At 48.1% G+C, this 17,383-nt stretch overlaps 1 protein-coding gene across 5 annotated transcripts in view; it reads right to left on the reverse strand.

Moving 5' to 3' along the window:
• The window catches only part of LOC123774185 (diacylglycerol kinase delta), a 252,562-nt gene that overhangs the window by 114,087 nt on the left and 121,092 nt on the right, over nucleotides 1–17,383 (reverse strand). For all 5 annotated transcript variants that reach the window (XM_045768342.2, XM_045768335.2, XM_045768355.2 and 2 more), the window contains 2 exons: nucleotides 9,194–9,274; nucleotides 1,776–1,883 (listed from right to left, as the gene is read on the reverse strand). In XM_045768342.2, coding sequence (XP_045624298.2) covers nucleotides 1,776–1,883; nucleotides 9,194–9,274 — 189 coding nt within the window. The remainder of the gene's footprint in view (nucleotides 1–1,775; nucleotides 1,884–9,193; nucleotides 9,275–17,383) is intronic.

Consider the following 17,383-nt stretch of genomic DNA (forward strand, 5'->3'; position numbering starts at 1 on the left):
ACTATCTTATAAACCACAAATCTATGAATATCTATACATAAAAAAATAAAATGTGTGGCTGTCCAAAATTGAAGGTCATATACTTGGGGCTAGCCTCATTAAATATCCAGTGTGATTGGTAGTGTGAGAAGACTATCATAGGCTGGTCAAGGTAGGCCTTTAAGGGGGAATTGGCACCCTATTGCATCCTTCATAAAGTTGAATATGAAATGTTCAGTGCAGAGTCTATAGAGTTTTAAAAAATTTTCAGGTATTTCAGAGTTCTGATACTGGGATGAAAAAGGACTCTTGGTAGTACAGTGGTTATGTTCTCAACTCACAACTGAGGATCCGGGGGTTGAATCCTCCACAGGACAAAAATGGTTGGGTGTGTTTCCTTTCATTTGATGCCTCTGTTCAACTAGCAATATACTGTATAGGTACCCAGGAGTGCATCAGTGGAAGATCTGTAGTTCAAGCTTGAGGGAACCACAATACAAGCCTAAATAATATATACATACATATACACACTGCCTTCCTGTCCCCAACAAAGCTAATTAAAGTGTGTATTTTTATGGCAGATTTGCATAGTGTGGGGCTCACAAAACTTAAATGGTGCAAATGCAGGCGATGAGTCACAATAACGTGGCTAAAGTATGTTGACCAGACCACACACTAGAAGGTGAAGAGATGACGACGTTTCGGTCCGTCCTGGACCATTCTCAAGTCGATTGTGAATGGTCCAGGACGGACCGAAACGTTGTCGTCCCTTCACCTTCTAGTGTGTGGTCTGGTCAACTTAAATGGTGCAACCTTCAGGTGTGGCCCAGGGCACCACAAGAAACTCAATCTAGTATGTAATAATCTTCTGGTATATTTTCATTTACTGGTTACAAAATTCTTAATGTATATAACTCTAAAAGTTCAGAATGGTTTATAGTTTCATAATATTCAGACATCTGGATTAGAACTTAATTGACAAACACTATTTAAGCTATTATTAGAATGTCATACATACTGACACCCTCAGAACACTGGTGTTACATTACCTGTAGCATACCTGGAAGGGGTTCTGGGAGTTCTCCCAAGCCCGGCCTGAGGCCAAGCTTGACTTGTGATAACTTGGTCCAACAGGCTATTGCTTGGAGCGGCCCACAGGCCCACATATCCACAACAGCCCGGTGGATCCAGCACTTCTTGCAAGAACTTATCTAAGTGCCTCTTGAATACATCCACCTTTGTTCTGGCAATATTTATAATGCTTGCTGGGAGGGGGTTGAACAGCTGTGGACCTCTGATGTTCAGACAATGCTCTCTGATTGTGCCTATGGCACCTCTACTCTTCACTGGTTCTATTCTGCATTTCCTTCCATATTTTTTGATGCAGTATGTTGTTATTCTACTGTGCAAATTTGGGACCTGGCCTTCAAGTATCTTCCATACAGTATATATATATTACAGTACGTATTTAATATCTTTCTCGTCTCCTTTCCAAAGATTACATTTTGAGAGCGTTGAGATGATCCCAATAATTTAAAAGTTTTATCGTTTGTATGCATGCCGTATATGTTCGCATAGAAACGATAAAACATCTAAATTATTAGGACGGTCTCAAAGCTCTCAAATACCACTCTCTCACTGAGTAGTACTCATAATAGTTCACAACATACTGGGAGTGTTGTACCTCACAACATACTGGGAGTGTGGTACCTCACAACATACTGGGAGTGTGGTACCTCACAACATACTGGGAGTGTGGTACCTCACAACATACTGAGAGTGTGGTGGAGTGGTACCTCATAATAATGTGTAGTAGTGGTGGCAGACTTGAGGGCAGCTATCCACTCCTCCATCTCGCGGCGGGTGTCAGCAGCCAGCACCAGGCTCCGGAATGGTGAGATACACTGCAATACAAACATCCCCATTATTATGTATCTCTTCACAACACACTGCAGTTCACACAAATGAAAAAAATATGGCCGTAATCAGAGGCAATGTATCGGATTGGAGGACTGTCACAAGCGGAGTAGTACCACAGGGTTCAGTTCTTGCACTGGTAATGTTCATTGTCTACATAAAGATCTACTAGTTGGAATACAGAATTATATGAACATGTTTGCTGATGATGCTAAGGTAATAGGGAAGAAAAGAAACTTAGATGATTGTCATGCCCTTCAAGAAGACCTGGACAAAATAAGTATATGAAGCACCACTTGGCAAATGGAATTTAATGTGAATAAATGCCCTGTTATGGAATGTGGAATTGGAGAACATAGACCCCACACAACCTATAAATTATGTGAGAAATTTTTAAAGAATTCTGACAAAGAAAGAGATCTAAAGTTGGTTCTAGATAGAAAACTGTCATCTGAGGACCACATTAAGAACATTGTGTGAGGAGCCTATGCTACACTTTCTAACCTCAAAATTGCTTTTAAATACATGGATGGAGAAATACTAAAGAAACTGCTCACGACTTTTGTTAGACCAAAGCTGGAATATGCAGCAGTTGTGTGGTGCCCATATCTTAAGAAGCACATTAACAAACTGGAAAAGATGCAAAGACATGCCACTAAGAGACTCCCAGAACCGAAGAACAATAGCTACGAGAAGAGGTTAGAGGCATTAAATATGCAAAAACTAGGAGATATAATAAAAATAGGCTATATGATTACTACGTACAAAATAGTAACATGAATCGATAAAATTGATAGGGAAGAATTCCTGAGACCTAGAATTTCAAGAACAAGAGGTCATAGATTTAAACTAACGAAATAAAGCTGCTGGAGAAATATAAGAAAATTCACTTTCGTAAACAAAGTGGTAGACGGTTGGAACAAGTTAGGTGAGAAGGTGGTGGAGGCCAAAACCGTCAGTAATTTAAAAGCATTATATGACTGGGTGCTGGGGAGACGGGACACCATGAGCAAAGCTCTCATCCTGTAACTACACTTAGGTAATTACACATGCACACACAGTGTGGTACCCCCCCCCCTTGTTCTCAGACCATGCCCCCTCCCCTGTTACCTGACCCCAGGCCCCTCATGCCCTTTTTCTTCCCCAACCCCTACCCCAGGTCCTCCCTGTTCCCGCACCCCATGCCCTCCCCTGTTTCTCCAGCCCATGCCCTTCCCAGTTGCCCCACCCCAAGCTCTCCTTCCTACCCCAAAGCACCCCCTCCCCAGGCTTCCCTCCCATCCCAAACCTTTGGCCTCCCTGCCAATCCGCCCCAGTCTCCCCTGCATACCCCAACCCGTGACCTCCCACCACATGCCCCTTCTGCTGCCCGACTGTTATATATCCGACAATGATATATAACCCACTGCTACTACCACCAAATGAAAGAAGACTCAGGCAAGAGTATGAGAGAAACAACATGGCAGTTAACACTATAATTGAGCGAGCAGCCGCTGCTGCCTGTAGAAATCGATCCCATCGGCTCATAATGGGGGACTTTAATCATGGAACGATAGACTGGGAAAACAAGGAACACATGGAAGTGAGGAAACATGGAGAGCAAAACTGTTGGAGGTGGCGACTAGAAACTTTTTAAGTTAGCATGTCAAGGGTCCCACGAGAATGAGAGGCAATGATGAACCAGCAAGACTCGACCAAGCATTCACTCTGAACGATTCAGACATAAGGGAAATCAGTCTCAAAGTCCCCGTGGATATAAGTGAACACAGTGTACTATTTGAGTGTCTGGTCGAAGAAGGGTTAATGTACTCAAGGAAGGGACCAGAAAGCAAGAGGCTGGCATTCCGGAAGGGAAACTATCAGTCGATAAGAAAATTCCTAACTGATATAGCTTGGGTAACAGAGCTCAGAGGAAAGACAGTTCAAGACACGATGGACTACATCACACAGAAGTGTAAGGAGGCAGCAGACAAGTTCGTCCCAGTCCTAAAGGAAAAAATTGAAATGCAGATGAGAAACCCATGGTTTAATCAGAGATGTAACCAGAGCGCGACACCATTGTCTCCTGAGACTGATGGCTGCCTACTACTAAGCTAGCAAAGCAACTAAGTAAAAGGGTGTGGAGAAACTATAGAAACAACAGAACACTAGAGAGCAGAAAAAGATACCACAATGGCAGGAATGAATACGTCAGGGAGAAGAGAGTTAGAGAGACAATATGAAAATGACATAGCGAGCAAGGCAAAGATTCAACTGCTGCATAGCCACATCAGGAGGAAAATAACAGTAAAGGAACAGGTAATGAAACTGAGGATTGGGGCAGAAAGATTCACTACAAACAACAAGGAAGTGTGGGAGGAACTCAATAAGAAATTCCAAGAAGTCTTCACCTCAGAGCAAGGAGAAGTCCCAGAGATAAGAGAGGGAATATCAAACCAAACACCACTAGAGAGGTTTGTGATTACTAGTGGGGAGGTGAGGAAGCATCTGATAGATTTGGATGTGACAAAGGCTATAGGCCCGGATGGAATCTCACCATGAATTCTAACGGAACTAGCAGAAGCTTTGTGCCTGCCACTCTCCATGGTGTACAACAAATCACTGGTAACAGGTGAACTGCCAAAAATTTGGAAGACGGCCTATGTAGTCCCAATATACAAGAAGGGTGATAGGCATGAGGCACTGAACTACAGGCCAGTGTCCCTAACTTGCATTCCATGCAAGATGATGGAGAAGATTAAAATAAAATAAAATAAAATGTTTATTTAGGTAAGGTACGGGGCCTCGTAGCCTGGTGGATAGCGCGCAGGACTCGTAATTCTGTGGCGCGGGTTCGATTCCCGCACGAGGCAGAAACAAATGGGCAAAGTTTCTTTCACCCTGAATGTCCCTGTTACCTAGCAGTAAATAGGTACCTGGGAGTTAGTCAGCTGTCACAGGCTGCTTCCTGGGGGTGGAGGCCTGGTCGAGGACCGGGCCGCGGGGACACTAAAGCCCCGAAATCATCTCAAGATAACCTCAAGAAGGTACATACATACAATAAATTTTTACAAAGATTGGTTGACTTATAGGTAGAGCTAGTACATACAATGCCTAAAGCCACTATTACGCAAAGCGTTTCGGGCATGATAAACTTAAATGACAAGCTTAATACTAATTGAGCATAATGAGTAGAATGAAAACAAGAAATGAAAACATAGATGAAAAAGCAGCACAAATACAATTATGTCGACAAACAGCGCTCTTTAAAAAAAAACAGACATTGGTTGACAATAGAAGGGTAAGGTAGGTTACAGGGAATTTATTAGGTATAGCTTCGTTTTAAACTTAAACTGGTTGAGAGAGGTACAGTCTTTAACCGAGTACAAAGTACAGGTTGTGCGAAAAAAGCTAGTAGAACATCTGGAGAGAAAGAACTTTGTAACCCAACATCAGTATGGGTTCAGAGATGGCAAATCATGCCTAACTGGTTTAATTCTTGAGGTTATCTTGAGATGATTTCTGGGCTTAGCGTCCCACGGCCCGGTCCTCGACCAGGCCTACTTTTTGTTACACACCTCCCCAGGAAGCAGCCGGTAGCAGCTGTCTAACTTCCAGGTACCTATTTACTGCTAGGTAAACAGGGACATCAGGGTGAAAGAAACATTTTGCCCATTTGTCTCCGCCTCTATGTTTCACCTGTTACCAGTGATTTGTAGACCCGGAACCTTGGGTCTACAAATCCGAAGCGCTGGGGGGGGGGGGCTGGGCAGACTGCATATTTCTGGACTGCCAGAAAGCCCTTGACACAGTACCACGTAAGAGACTAGTACACAAACTCTAGATGCAGGCAGGAGTGAAAGGAAAGGTACTCCACTGGATAAGAGAGTACCTAAGCAATAGAACACGGCGAGTCACTGTGAAGGGTGAGGTCTCGGAGTGGCGGGGAGTCACCACCGGTCCAAAGACTGATCCCACAGGGATCAGTCCTTGGACCTATGCTGTTTCTGATATACGTAAATGATCTCCCAAAAGGAATTGACTTGTTCCTCTCAATGTTTGCTGATGATGCAAAAATTATGAGAAGGATCAAGACAGAGGACGATAGTATGAGGGTACAAGATGACCTAGGCAAACTGAAGGAATGGTCCAACAAATGGTTATTAAAGTTCAACCCAAGTAAATGTAAGATAATGAAACTAGGACGAGGAACTAGGAGGCCAGACACTGGATACCGAATGGGAGATGAAGTCCTGAACGTAACGGACAGAGAGAAAGATCTAGGAGTTGATATCGCACCAAGCCTGTCTCCTGAAGCCCACATCAAAAGAATAACATCAGCGGCCTATGCGAGGCTGGCTAACATCAGAACTGCTTTCAGAAACCTGTGTAAAGAATCCTTCAGAACTTTGTATACCACATATGTAAGACCAATCCTAGAGTATGCAGCCGCAGCATGGAGCCCGTACCCAGTCAAGCACAAGACAAAGCTGGAAAAAGTTTAGAGGTATGTCACTAGGCTAGTCCCAGAACTAAGAGGCATGAGTTATGAGAACTGGCTGCGTGAACTGCACCTCGCGTCGCTGGAAGACAGAAGCGTTTGGGGAGACATGATCACCACATACAAAATTTTCAGGGGAATTGACAGGGTAGACAAGGATGGATTATTTAACACGGGTGGTACACGCACAAGGGGACACAGGTCGAAGCCGAGTACCCAAATGAGCCACAGAGACACTAAAAAGAACTTTTTCAGTGTCAGAGTAGTTAGTAAATGGAATGCACTAGGAAGTGATGTGGTGGAGGCTGACTCCATACACAGTTTCAAATGTAGATATGACAGAGCCCAGTATGCTCAGGAATTTGCACATCAGTTGAATGACGATTGAGAGGCGGGACCAAAGAGCCAAAGCTCAACCCCCGCAAGCACAACTTGCGGGAAGCAGCCCGTAACAGCTATCTAACTCCCAGGTACCAATTTACTGCTAGGTAACATAGGGGCATCAGGGTGAAAGAAACTGACCATTTATTTTCCCCCATCGCCGAGGATCGAACCCGGAGCCTAGGATTACGAGGTCGTACGTGTGCTTGTAATTACCTAAGTGTAATTACCTAAGTGTAGTTACAGGATGAGAGCTACGCTCGTGGTGTCCCGTCTTCCCAGCACTCTTTGTCATATAACGCTTTGAAACTACTGACGGTCTTGGCCTCCGCCACCTTCTCACCTAACTTGTTCCAACCGTCTACTTGTGCGTGCTTGTGCGTGTGCGTGTGCATGTGCGTGCGTGCGTGTGGGGGGGGGGGGGGGGGTACGCGTGTAGAGGAGTTCTTGGGTCGTGTTGGCCTTGTAGGGGCAAGACACTGGACTTTACGCTTTACACAGCAGCAGAAAGGAGACGTAGGAAATACCAACCAGCTAACCTTCACTTGTCTAGTGTTATCCTATTATGCAACTATCCTTCCGGTCTCCAGTTATATTTCCAGCCTCCAGCTACACTCCCAGCCACCAGCTACACTCCCAGCCTCCAGCTACACTCCCAGCCACCAGCTACACTCCCAGCCTCCAGCTACACTCCCAGCCACCAGCTATACTCCCAGCCTCCAGCTACACTCCCAGCCACCAGCTATACTCCCAGCCTCCAGCTACACTCCCAGCCACCAGCTATACTCCCAGCCTCCAGCTATACTCCCAGCCTCCAGCTATACTCCCAGCCACCAGCTACACTCCCAGCCTCCAGCTATACTCCCAGCCTCCAGCTATACTCCCAGCCACCAGCTATACTCCCAGCCACCAGCTACACTCCCAGCCTCCAGCTATACTCCCAGCCACCAGCTATACTCCCAGCCTCCAGCTATAATCCCAGCCACCAGCTACACTCCCAGCCTCTAGCTATACTCCCAGCCTCCAGCTATACTCCCAGCCACCAGCTATACTCCCAGCCTCCAGCTACACTCCCAGCCACCAGCTATACTCCCAGCCTCCAGCTACACTCCCAGCCACCAGCTATACTCCCAGCCTCCAGCTACACTCCCAGCCACCAGCTATACTCCCAGCCTCCAGCTATACTCCCAGCCTCCAGCTATACTCCCAGCCACCAGCTACACTCCCAGCCTCCAGCTATACTCCCAGCCTCCAGCTATACTCCCAGCCACCAGCTATACTCCCAGCCACCAGCTACACTCCCAGCCTCCAGCTATACTCCCAGCCACCAGCTATACTCCCAGCCTCCAGCTATAATCCCAGCCACCAGCTACACTCCCAGCCTCCAGCTATACTCCCAGCCTCCAGCTATACTCCCAGCCACCAGCTATACTCCCAGCCACCAGCTACACTCCCAGCCACCAGCTACACTCCCAGCCTCCAGCTATACTCCCAGCCTCCAGCTATACTCCCAGCCACCAGCTACACTCCCAGCCTCCAGCTATACTCCCAGCCACCAGCTATACTCCCAGCCACCAGCTACACTCCCAGCCACCAGCTACACTCCCAGCCTCCAGCTATACTCCCAGCCTCCAGCTATACTCCCAGCCACCAGCTACACTCCCAGCCTCCAGCTATACTCCCAGCCTCCAGCTATACTCCCAGCCACCAGCTATACTCCCAGCCTCCAGCTATACTCCCAGCCACCAGCTACACTCCCAGCCTCCAGCTACACTCCCAGCCTCCAGCTACACTCCCAGCCACCAGCTACACTCCCAGCCTCCAGCTATACTCCCAGCCACCAGCTACACTCCCAGCCTCCAGCTATACTCCCAGCCTCCAGCTATACTCCCAGCCACCAGCTATACTCCCAGCCTCCAGCTATACTCCCAGCCACCAGCTACACTCCCAGCCTCCAGCTACACTCCCAGCCTCCAGCTACACTCCCAGCCACCAGCTACACTCCCAGCCACCAGCTACACTCCCAGCCTCCAGCTACACTCCCAGCCTCCAGCTACACTCCCAGCCACCAGCTACACTCCCAGCCTCCAGCTACACTCCCAGCCACCAGCTACACTCCCAGCCACCAGCTACACTCCCAGCCACCAGCTACACTCCCAGCCACCAGCTACACTCCCAGCCTCCAGCTACACTCCCAGCCTCCAGCTACACTCCCAGCCTCCAGCTACACTTCCAGCCTCCAGCTACACTCCCAGCCACCAGCTACACTCCCAGCCTCCAGCTACACTCCCAGCCACCAGCTACACTCCCAGCCTCCAGCTACACTCCCAGCCACCAGCTACACTCCCACCCACCAGCTACACTCCCAGCCACCAGCAGCAGCAACACCACCACCACCACTACCACTACTACCACCACCAGCAGCAGGAGACTCACCTGGAAGCTGTGGTTGACGTTCTTGGTGCTACACTCGGCTACACTGAGATCCGTCAGGTGGATCTCGTCAAATATCACACTCTGCAACGGGAACATTCCATGAGCATCAATAACAACATCCTGGCAACACATCTCACAACCCCTCAACACCTTCTCCCTCACCAACACTTGACAACAGTTATTACAATGTTACCTCTTTATTAAATATGAGGGAGGGACAGACTGGGAGGCCTGGTACTGGGAGGCCTGGTACTGGGAGGGCTGGTACTGGGAGGGTTGGTACTGGGAGGGTTGGTACTGGGAGGGTTGGTACTGGGAGGGCTGGTACTGGGAGGGCTGGTACTGGGAGGGTTGGTATTGGGAGGGCTGGTACTGGGAGGGTTGGAGTTGGAGGGTTGGTACTGAGAGGGCTGGTACTGGGAGGGCTGGTACTGGCATGGCTGGTACTGGGAGGGTTGGTACTGGGAGGGCTGGTACTGGGAGGGTTGGAGTTGGAGGATTGGTACTGGGAGGGCTGGTACTGGTAGGGCTGGTACTGGCATGGCTGGTACTGGGAGGATTGGTACTGGGAGGACTGGTACTGGCATGGCTGGTACTGGGAGGGCTGGTACTGGGAGGGCTGGTACTGGCATGGCTGGTACTGGGAGGGCTGGTACTGGCATGGCTGGTACTGGGAGGGCTGGTACTGGCATGGCTGGTACTGGGAGGGCTGGTACTGGCATGGCTGGTACTGGGAGGATTGGTACTGGGAGGACTGGTACTGGCATGGCTGGTACTGGCATGACTGGTACTGGCATGGCTGGTACTGGCATGGCTGGTACTGGGAGGGCTGGAGTAGGAGAGCCAGTACCAGGATATCCCGCAACAAGAGCCATCAGTAAAGTGGCGGGAGGTATGATACACTAGGCTGGGCGCCCCTCCGACTCTTCCTCCGTCACACACACCTACGTATTAGGATGGACAACCCGGGGGTGTTACTCTCACTTGGTACACAGGGCCACACTGCCTGCTCCTGCCCGAGGCCCACCTTGGTAAGGGACACAAATAATAGTAGTAGTAGTAGGTTACCCTGCGGTTACCTTGATTTCGGGGCTCAACGTCCCCGCGGCCCGGTCGTTGACCCGACTTACTCGTTGCTGGACTGGTCAAAAAAGGTTGTTAGACGCGGCTGCTCGCAGCCTGACGTATGAATCACTAACTGGTTGATCAGGTATCCTTTGGAGGTGTTTAAGGAGTTCTCTCTTGAACACTGTGAGGGGTCGGCCAGTTATGTCCCTTATGTGTAGTGGAAGCGTGTTGAACAGTCTCGGGCCTCTGATGTTGATAGTTCTCTCTTGAACACTGTGAGGGGTCGGCCAGTTATGTCCCTTATGTGTAGTGGAAGCGTGTTGAACAGTCTCGGGCCTCTGATGTTGATAGTTCTCTCTTGAACACTGTGAGGGGTCGGCCAGTTATGTCCCTTATGTGTAGTGGAAGCGTGTTGAACAGTCTCGGGCCTCTGATGTTGACAGTTCTCTCTTGAACACTGTGAGGGGTCTGCCAGTTATGTCCCTTATGTGTAGTGGAAGCGTGTTGAACAGTCTCGGGCCTCTGATGTTGATAGTTCTCTCTTGAACACTGTGAGGGGTCGGCCAGTTATGTCCCTTATGTGTAGTGGAAGCGTGTTGAACAGTCTCGGGCCTCTGATGTTGATAGTTCTCTCTTGAACACTGTGAGGGGTCGGCCAGTTATGTCCCTTATGTGTAGTGGAAGCGTGTTGAACAGTCTCGGGCCTCTGATGTTGATAGTTCTCTCTTGAACACTGTGAGGGGTCTGCTAGTTATGTCCCTTATGTGTAGTGGAAGCGTGTTGAACAGTCTCGGGCCTCTGATGTTGATAGTTCTCTCTTGAACACTGTGAGGGGTCTGCCAGTTATGTCCCTTATGTGTAGTGGAAGCGTGTTGAACAGTCTCGGGCCTCTGATGTTGATAGATTCTCTCTCAGAGTATCTATTGCACCTTTGCTCTTCAACGGGGGTATTCTGCACATCCTGCCATGCCTTCTGGTCTCATGTAATGTTATTTCTGTGTGCAGGTTTGGGACCAGCCCCTCTAATATTTTCCATATGTATCTCTCCCGCCTGCGCTCAAGAGAATACAGATTTAGGCATTTTAGTCGGTCCCAATAGTTTAGATGTTTTACGGAGTGAATTCTAGCAGTAAAGGATCGCTGTACGCTCTCCAGGTCAGCAATTTCTCCAGCTTTGAAAGGGGCTGTCATTGTGCAGCAGTACTCTACTCTAGAGAGCACTAGCGTTTTGAAGAGTATCATCATCGGTACAGCATCTCTAGTGTGAAAAGTTCTTGTTATCCAACCTGTCATTTTGCTTGTAGTTGTGACGGCTACTTTATTGTGTTCTTTAAATGTAAGATCTTCCGACATGAGTACACCCAAATAATAATAATAATAATAATAATACTAGCCAGGTATTGTTGGGCGCCGACACTTGGCGTCTCATGGTGTGGTATAGTGCATCAATGGTTGGAGGGAAATGCCTGAGCTACGGTGACCCTGAGTATTGTACGGTGATGTGCATCACTAAGTTGACAACTAACCCGAGATGTGTTAATGACAATTACAGAACAGCTGCCCCCTTTTACACGTGTTTCCAAACATGGGCAATCTTAGAGGTAAAACACGTGTTCCTGGGATAATTTGGTTCCAGATATTGATGAAATATGCTAAAAATCAACATTCTAAATCATCTCTGAACAAACACATTGTAATTACAATACAATACAATACAATTTTATTTAGGTAAGGTACATACATACAATAAATATTTACAAGGATTGTTTAACTTATAGGTATAGCTAGTACATACAATGCCTAAAGCCACTATTACGCAAAGCGTTTCGGGCATGATAAACTTAAATGACAAGCTTAATACTAATTGAGCATAATGAGTAGAATGAAAACAAGAAATGAAAACATTTGAAGTATGAAGCATTTGAAGAAATTGAAGTACTTGTAGCTAACACCTTCAGGTACTTTACTAATACAAGGAGAAAATAGGTCTCGGAAAATATATAAATTGTTCTCGAGGTATTAGAGACAAATTTAGGTATTAGAGCAGCGTCTTGGATGATCTCTGACGCAGGTTCGAATCCTCGTCACGGCCCTTGTGGATATGGGCAAAGTAACATAGGCAAGAGCCAAAGCCTATATCGAACCGCCTTCCCGCCAAGGCCGTGTAAAAATGACAAGACGGAGTTCGATCGAACTCTGAAAGAATGTCCTGACCCCGACGAGGCCACTAGAGATGATGGTGGCCCTCGGGTATATCCAGGCAAGTTACACACCGGCAGATCGTCCACTTTAGGAAAAGCCTGGGCGGAGTAGCGAGGATCAAGCTCCCACCAGGACAATGACACGATCATGCCCCTGCAGGGAAGGGAAGCTAACTACCAGGGCAAAGCGCCATCACGACTATATAGCACTTGGAAGGGAAGAGGATGAGGCTTTGCCCCTGGAGGGAATAATGTCCCTGCACAGCTGCCGCGTATGTGCAGCGGGAGTGGCTGATAAACAAAGGTAATAAGGCCAGCTGGATTAATGCAATTAAAAGTGAGATAGCAAAGCGAGAGAGAGAGAGAGAGAGAGAGAGAGAGAGAGAGAGAGAGAGAGAGAGAGAGAGAGAGAGAGAGAGAGAGAGAGAGAGACAGAGAGACAGAGAGACAGAGAGACAGAGAGACAGAGAGAGAGAGAGAGAGAGAGAGAGAGAGAGAGAGAGAGGGAGAGAGAGAGGGAGAGAGGGAGAGAGAGAGAGAGAGAGAGAGAGAGAGAGAGAGAGAGAGAGAGAGAGAGAGGGAGAGAGAGAGAGAGAGAGAGAGAGAGAGAGAGAGAGAGAGAGAGAGAGAGAGAGAGAGAGAGGGAGAGAGAGAGAGAGAGAGAGAGGGAGAGGGAGAGAGAGAGAGAGAGAGAGAGAGAGAGAGAGAGAGAGAGAGAGAGAGAGAGGGAGAGGGAGAGGGAGAGGGAGAGGGAGAGAGAGAGAGAGAGAGAGAGAGAGAGAGAGAGAGAGAGAGAGAGAGAGAGAGAGAGAGAGAGAGAGAGAGGGAGAGGGAGAGGGAGAGAGAGAGAGAGAGAGAGAGAGAGAGAGAGAGAGAGAGAGAGAGAGAGAGGGAGAGGGAGAGGGAGAGAGAGAGAGAGAGAGAGAGAGAGAGAGAGAGAGAGAGAGAGAGAGAGAGAGAGGGAGAGAGAGAGAGAGAGAGAGAGAGAGAGAGGGAGAGAGAGAGGGAGGGAGAGAGAGAGGGAGAGGGAGAGAGAGAGAGAGAGAGAGAGAGAGAGAGAGAGAGAGAGAGAGAGAGAGAGAGAGAGAGAGAGAGAGAGAGAGAGAGAGAGAGAGAGAGAGAGAGAGAGAGAGAGAGAGAAGGCTGAGCAAGCAGAGCAATCAGAGTTTGCCCCTACAATTCAGCTTAGTGCCACTGAACGCTCCCTTTATTACGTTACCTTATAACGTTCCCCAACAACTATGAGGCCCCCCACAGCCTCGCCTCCTTCCCCTGCGTGGGACGAGGGGCGTCGCGGTGAAGATAAGAGGACACAGTCAGCAGCAGACAGACAAACAAAGTAGGTCACACACTCAGCAGACAGGCAGAGGTCACCCATACCTTATGGGATGTACAACTGGCTGAGGAAACACACACACACACTTGCCATCCGGAGACAAGACAAATTATTTACCAGCACAATGCTAGACGATAGATGCAACTCTTCAAGCAGTAACTTGCAAGCAAAGATCAGAAACAACAAAGCGCGGACAAATAACATGGCTTAAAATGTGACGTTCTAGAAATGGCCAAGCTGGAAAAAGAACGAAAACATTACAACCAGAGGAAAAACTTTGAAATAATTTGAAAATTATGCAGCTGCCAAATCTGAAGCCTAGTCGCGGATATATTATTATGCCCGTTTCCAGACCTCTTTGCCACGGAAAGGTGTGTCTTGAACTGACCCAGGACACGGAGGGTGACCCAGGACACGGAGGTGACCCCAGGACACGGAGGTGACCCCAGGACACAGAGGTGACCCAGGACACGGAGGTGACCCAGGACACGGAGGGTGACCCAGGACACAGAGGTGACCCCAGGACACGGAGGTGACCCAGGACACGGAGGGTGACCCAGGACACGGAGGGTGACCCAGGACACAGAGGTGACCCCAGGACACGGAGGTGACCCCAGGACACGGAGGTGACCCAGGACACGGAGGTGACCCAGGACACGGAGGGTGACCCAGGACACGGAGGTCCTGGCAAGTCTCTTCCATCAAAAGTTGTTTGATCAAGACTGAGGTCACTGCTTGACATATCACTTGGGAGGGACGATGGGGTCCAGGGTGATGAATACATCATCAAGTATAGCGAGTGATTAGCGTCTAAGATGATCTATATACCGCAGAGAATATCTTCTAAGTCTCAGTGACAGACTGAGGGTCAAACTGTTGGCTCATCTAAACTGTTAAAGATAATTGTTGCAGATTTTAATGGAATATCATTATTTCTAACGTTTTGGCTAGGCTACCTGCCTGCCATTTAGTGCTTTAATGATTCAAGATCACTTAACTTGTTGGAAAATAATGTTAATTCCTACTGACGGCAGTGGCTACTGACGGCAGAGGCTACTGACGGCAGTGGCTACTGGGGGTAAAGCCTACTAACGGTAGTGACTGCTGAAGGAAGTGCCTGTTGACGGAAGTGTCTATTGATTACAGGAATAATACATCAATTATTTTTGGCTCGTGTGAACAATTCAAATGAAAACCCATTATCCAAGTCTGTGGTCTAAATATTGTATTACAACTCTTACAATTATAATTGTATTACAATACAGAGGGCGACACTAGGCTTTGAGAGTGAAGTGTGTGCGGGGCCGGGCGAGGCTGGTGGCGGGAACTGTGCTGGCGGGAACTGTGCTGGTGCAGCACTCACTGTCACGCCGGGTGACATGTGTGCTGTCATCACCACACATGTGCTCCTGGCAGCTGCTCTTCAGGCAAGCTCAAGGCAAGGGGGTCAAGGGCAAGGGGATCAAGGTCAGAGGCGTGTGATTGGAGGTGGGTTAGTCTCAATAAAGACTACTTTATTAAGATCAACATAGAATGGTCAGCTCACACCTCACCTACTAAGTACCTCAAGTCAACAAAGCCTGGGAAACAAATGACTTCATTTCAGTTGTTTAAGATGTTTAAGATTCAGCTGCTGGGAACAAAAAGTTCTAAGTAGAACGGGCCATGGTGAGCCCGTAGTGAACTTACCTGGCACAGGACCGTAAAATGATGGACTGTCTTATCCCTGCTTGGTTATATACATTGTAGCTTCAGGTAAATTGCTTCCCCTCTGCCCGTGAAGATGAAGATGCTTCAACAAAATGTATCTGATGCGTTGACGATGAGTCACAATATCGTGGCTGAGATTGGTCATCAAATGACAAAACGACACATCAGAAAAGGGAGAAACGACGACGTTTCGGTCTGTCTTAGAGAGAAAGTACAGGCAAATATTTGCCTCTACCTGTAAGGTCACGAGCGATATCGGGTACAAATCTGGGAACTTCCCCAGATTTGGACGGCAGACTACAAAAGATTTCTCGGGTGATGGTCTGGTTGTGAGACCAGACCATCACATTGTGAGGTAGTTCTCACAACCAGACCATCACCAGAGAAGTCTTAACAAACAACACAGAAATCATCGATAGATACAGCGATAACAGGCGGCTCGACATCTGCAAGGCACTACACATCAAAAAGTCAACACCAGCAATTAATGCACAACTATATTCTACCCACTTCAAGACTCTGAACCAATATAGAAGCATCAAGAGGAAGTATGGGCCAATAGGCCCTCTGCAGTTACTTCCATTCTTATATTCTCATATACAATTAATACCTATAGTTTCGTGTTTTGTTTTGTGTTTGTCACACGTTTGTTCACCTCACCCAAAACTGTTGTACCATATCACCTCAACATATATATATATGGTGATATATATATATATATATATATATATATATATATATATATATAGTTGGTAAGACCACACACAGCACGGCTCCTGTGCCAGGTAAATCCACTAAGGACTCACCATAACCCCTGCAACTTGCCCCGCTCCTGTGCCAGGTAAGTTACGGGCTCACCATAGCCCGTGCTACGTGGAACTTGTTCCAAGTAGCTGAATCTATAACAACACCACCACCAGTTGGTAAGAGAGCGAGGTAACTGGGATAGGTAGCGAGGAGGACAGAGGGTGTGGAGGAGCAGGAGGACACTGAGCGTCAGGGTCCACCAGTGTCACGGGAACGTGTCGCAGCAGCGGGCGGCCGACGGGGATACGAGCTTCTTCAAATACTTCAACTCGCACTTCAAGTGAGGGGAAAATGAGGACGGTGGATGAGAGGTGTGGGAACCTGAGGGGTGGGGAGGAGGAGGTGGTAAAACATATTTTGGTAAGGCATGAACATAGCCCAGGCAGGATTTTTGGGTTCGGGGTTGAAAGAGAGATACGGGGGTCGGGGGCGAGGCAAAGATAAGGAGTGGGTGGCGTGGGTAGAGAGAGGAGGGGTAAGGCAGGCATGGTGACGGGATAGCAGTAGCGAATTATTAGGAGTGAAGGTAAGATAGGTATAAAGGGAAGAAGGGAAGGGGGGGGGGTGAGAGAAGGAGAGAGTAAAGCTAGGACGGGAGGTGAACTAGAAATAGTTTAGTTAACAGTGGGACGGGGAGGCGGTTCTAAATACATCCTAACTCATTATACTAGTGCTTTCTGCCCTTTGTCAGTCATTACTCTTCTGTCACCCCTTGTTTCATGGAAACAGTGCAGGGTTTGACAGAAGAGATTGCAACTGCCAGGTCAAGTTCAATTTCAAGTATATTCCGTACAGCTTTACCTAGAATGTCCGTATGTACATTGTACATACGGACACTGTACAATGTACATACATACTAGACAATACCTATGTGAGATGCATCGGGTATTAGGTTAGGTGAGTGGCTTGGGTTCGTGCGTTTCTGGTAACGTTAGCCCTTCGTATTTTGTACGTTGTGGCTTGAGGAGGAGGCATGGCCGAGGGTGGGCTGGCTTAGGAGTGTATGGGCGTGAGAGTGAAGGAGGCAGACTATGAGTCACAGTGATGACCAAACCACACATCAACAGC

The sequence above is a fragment of the Procambarus clarkii genome, chromosome 10, assembly GCF_040958095.1.
Source record: "Procambarus clarkii isolate CNS0578487 chromosome 10, FALCON_Pclarkii_2.0, whole genome shotgun sequence".
In the NCBI taxonomy this organism is placed as follows: domain Eukaryota; kingdom Metazoa; phylum Arthropoda; class Malacostraca; order Decapoda; family Cambaridae; genus Procambarus; species Procambarus clarkii.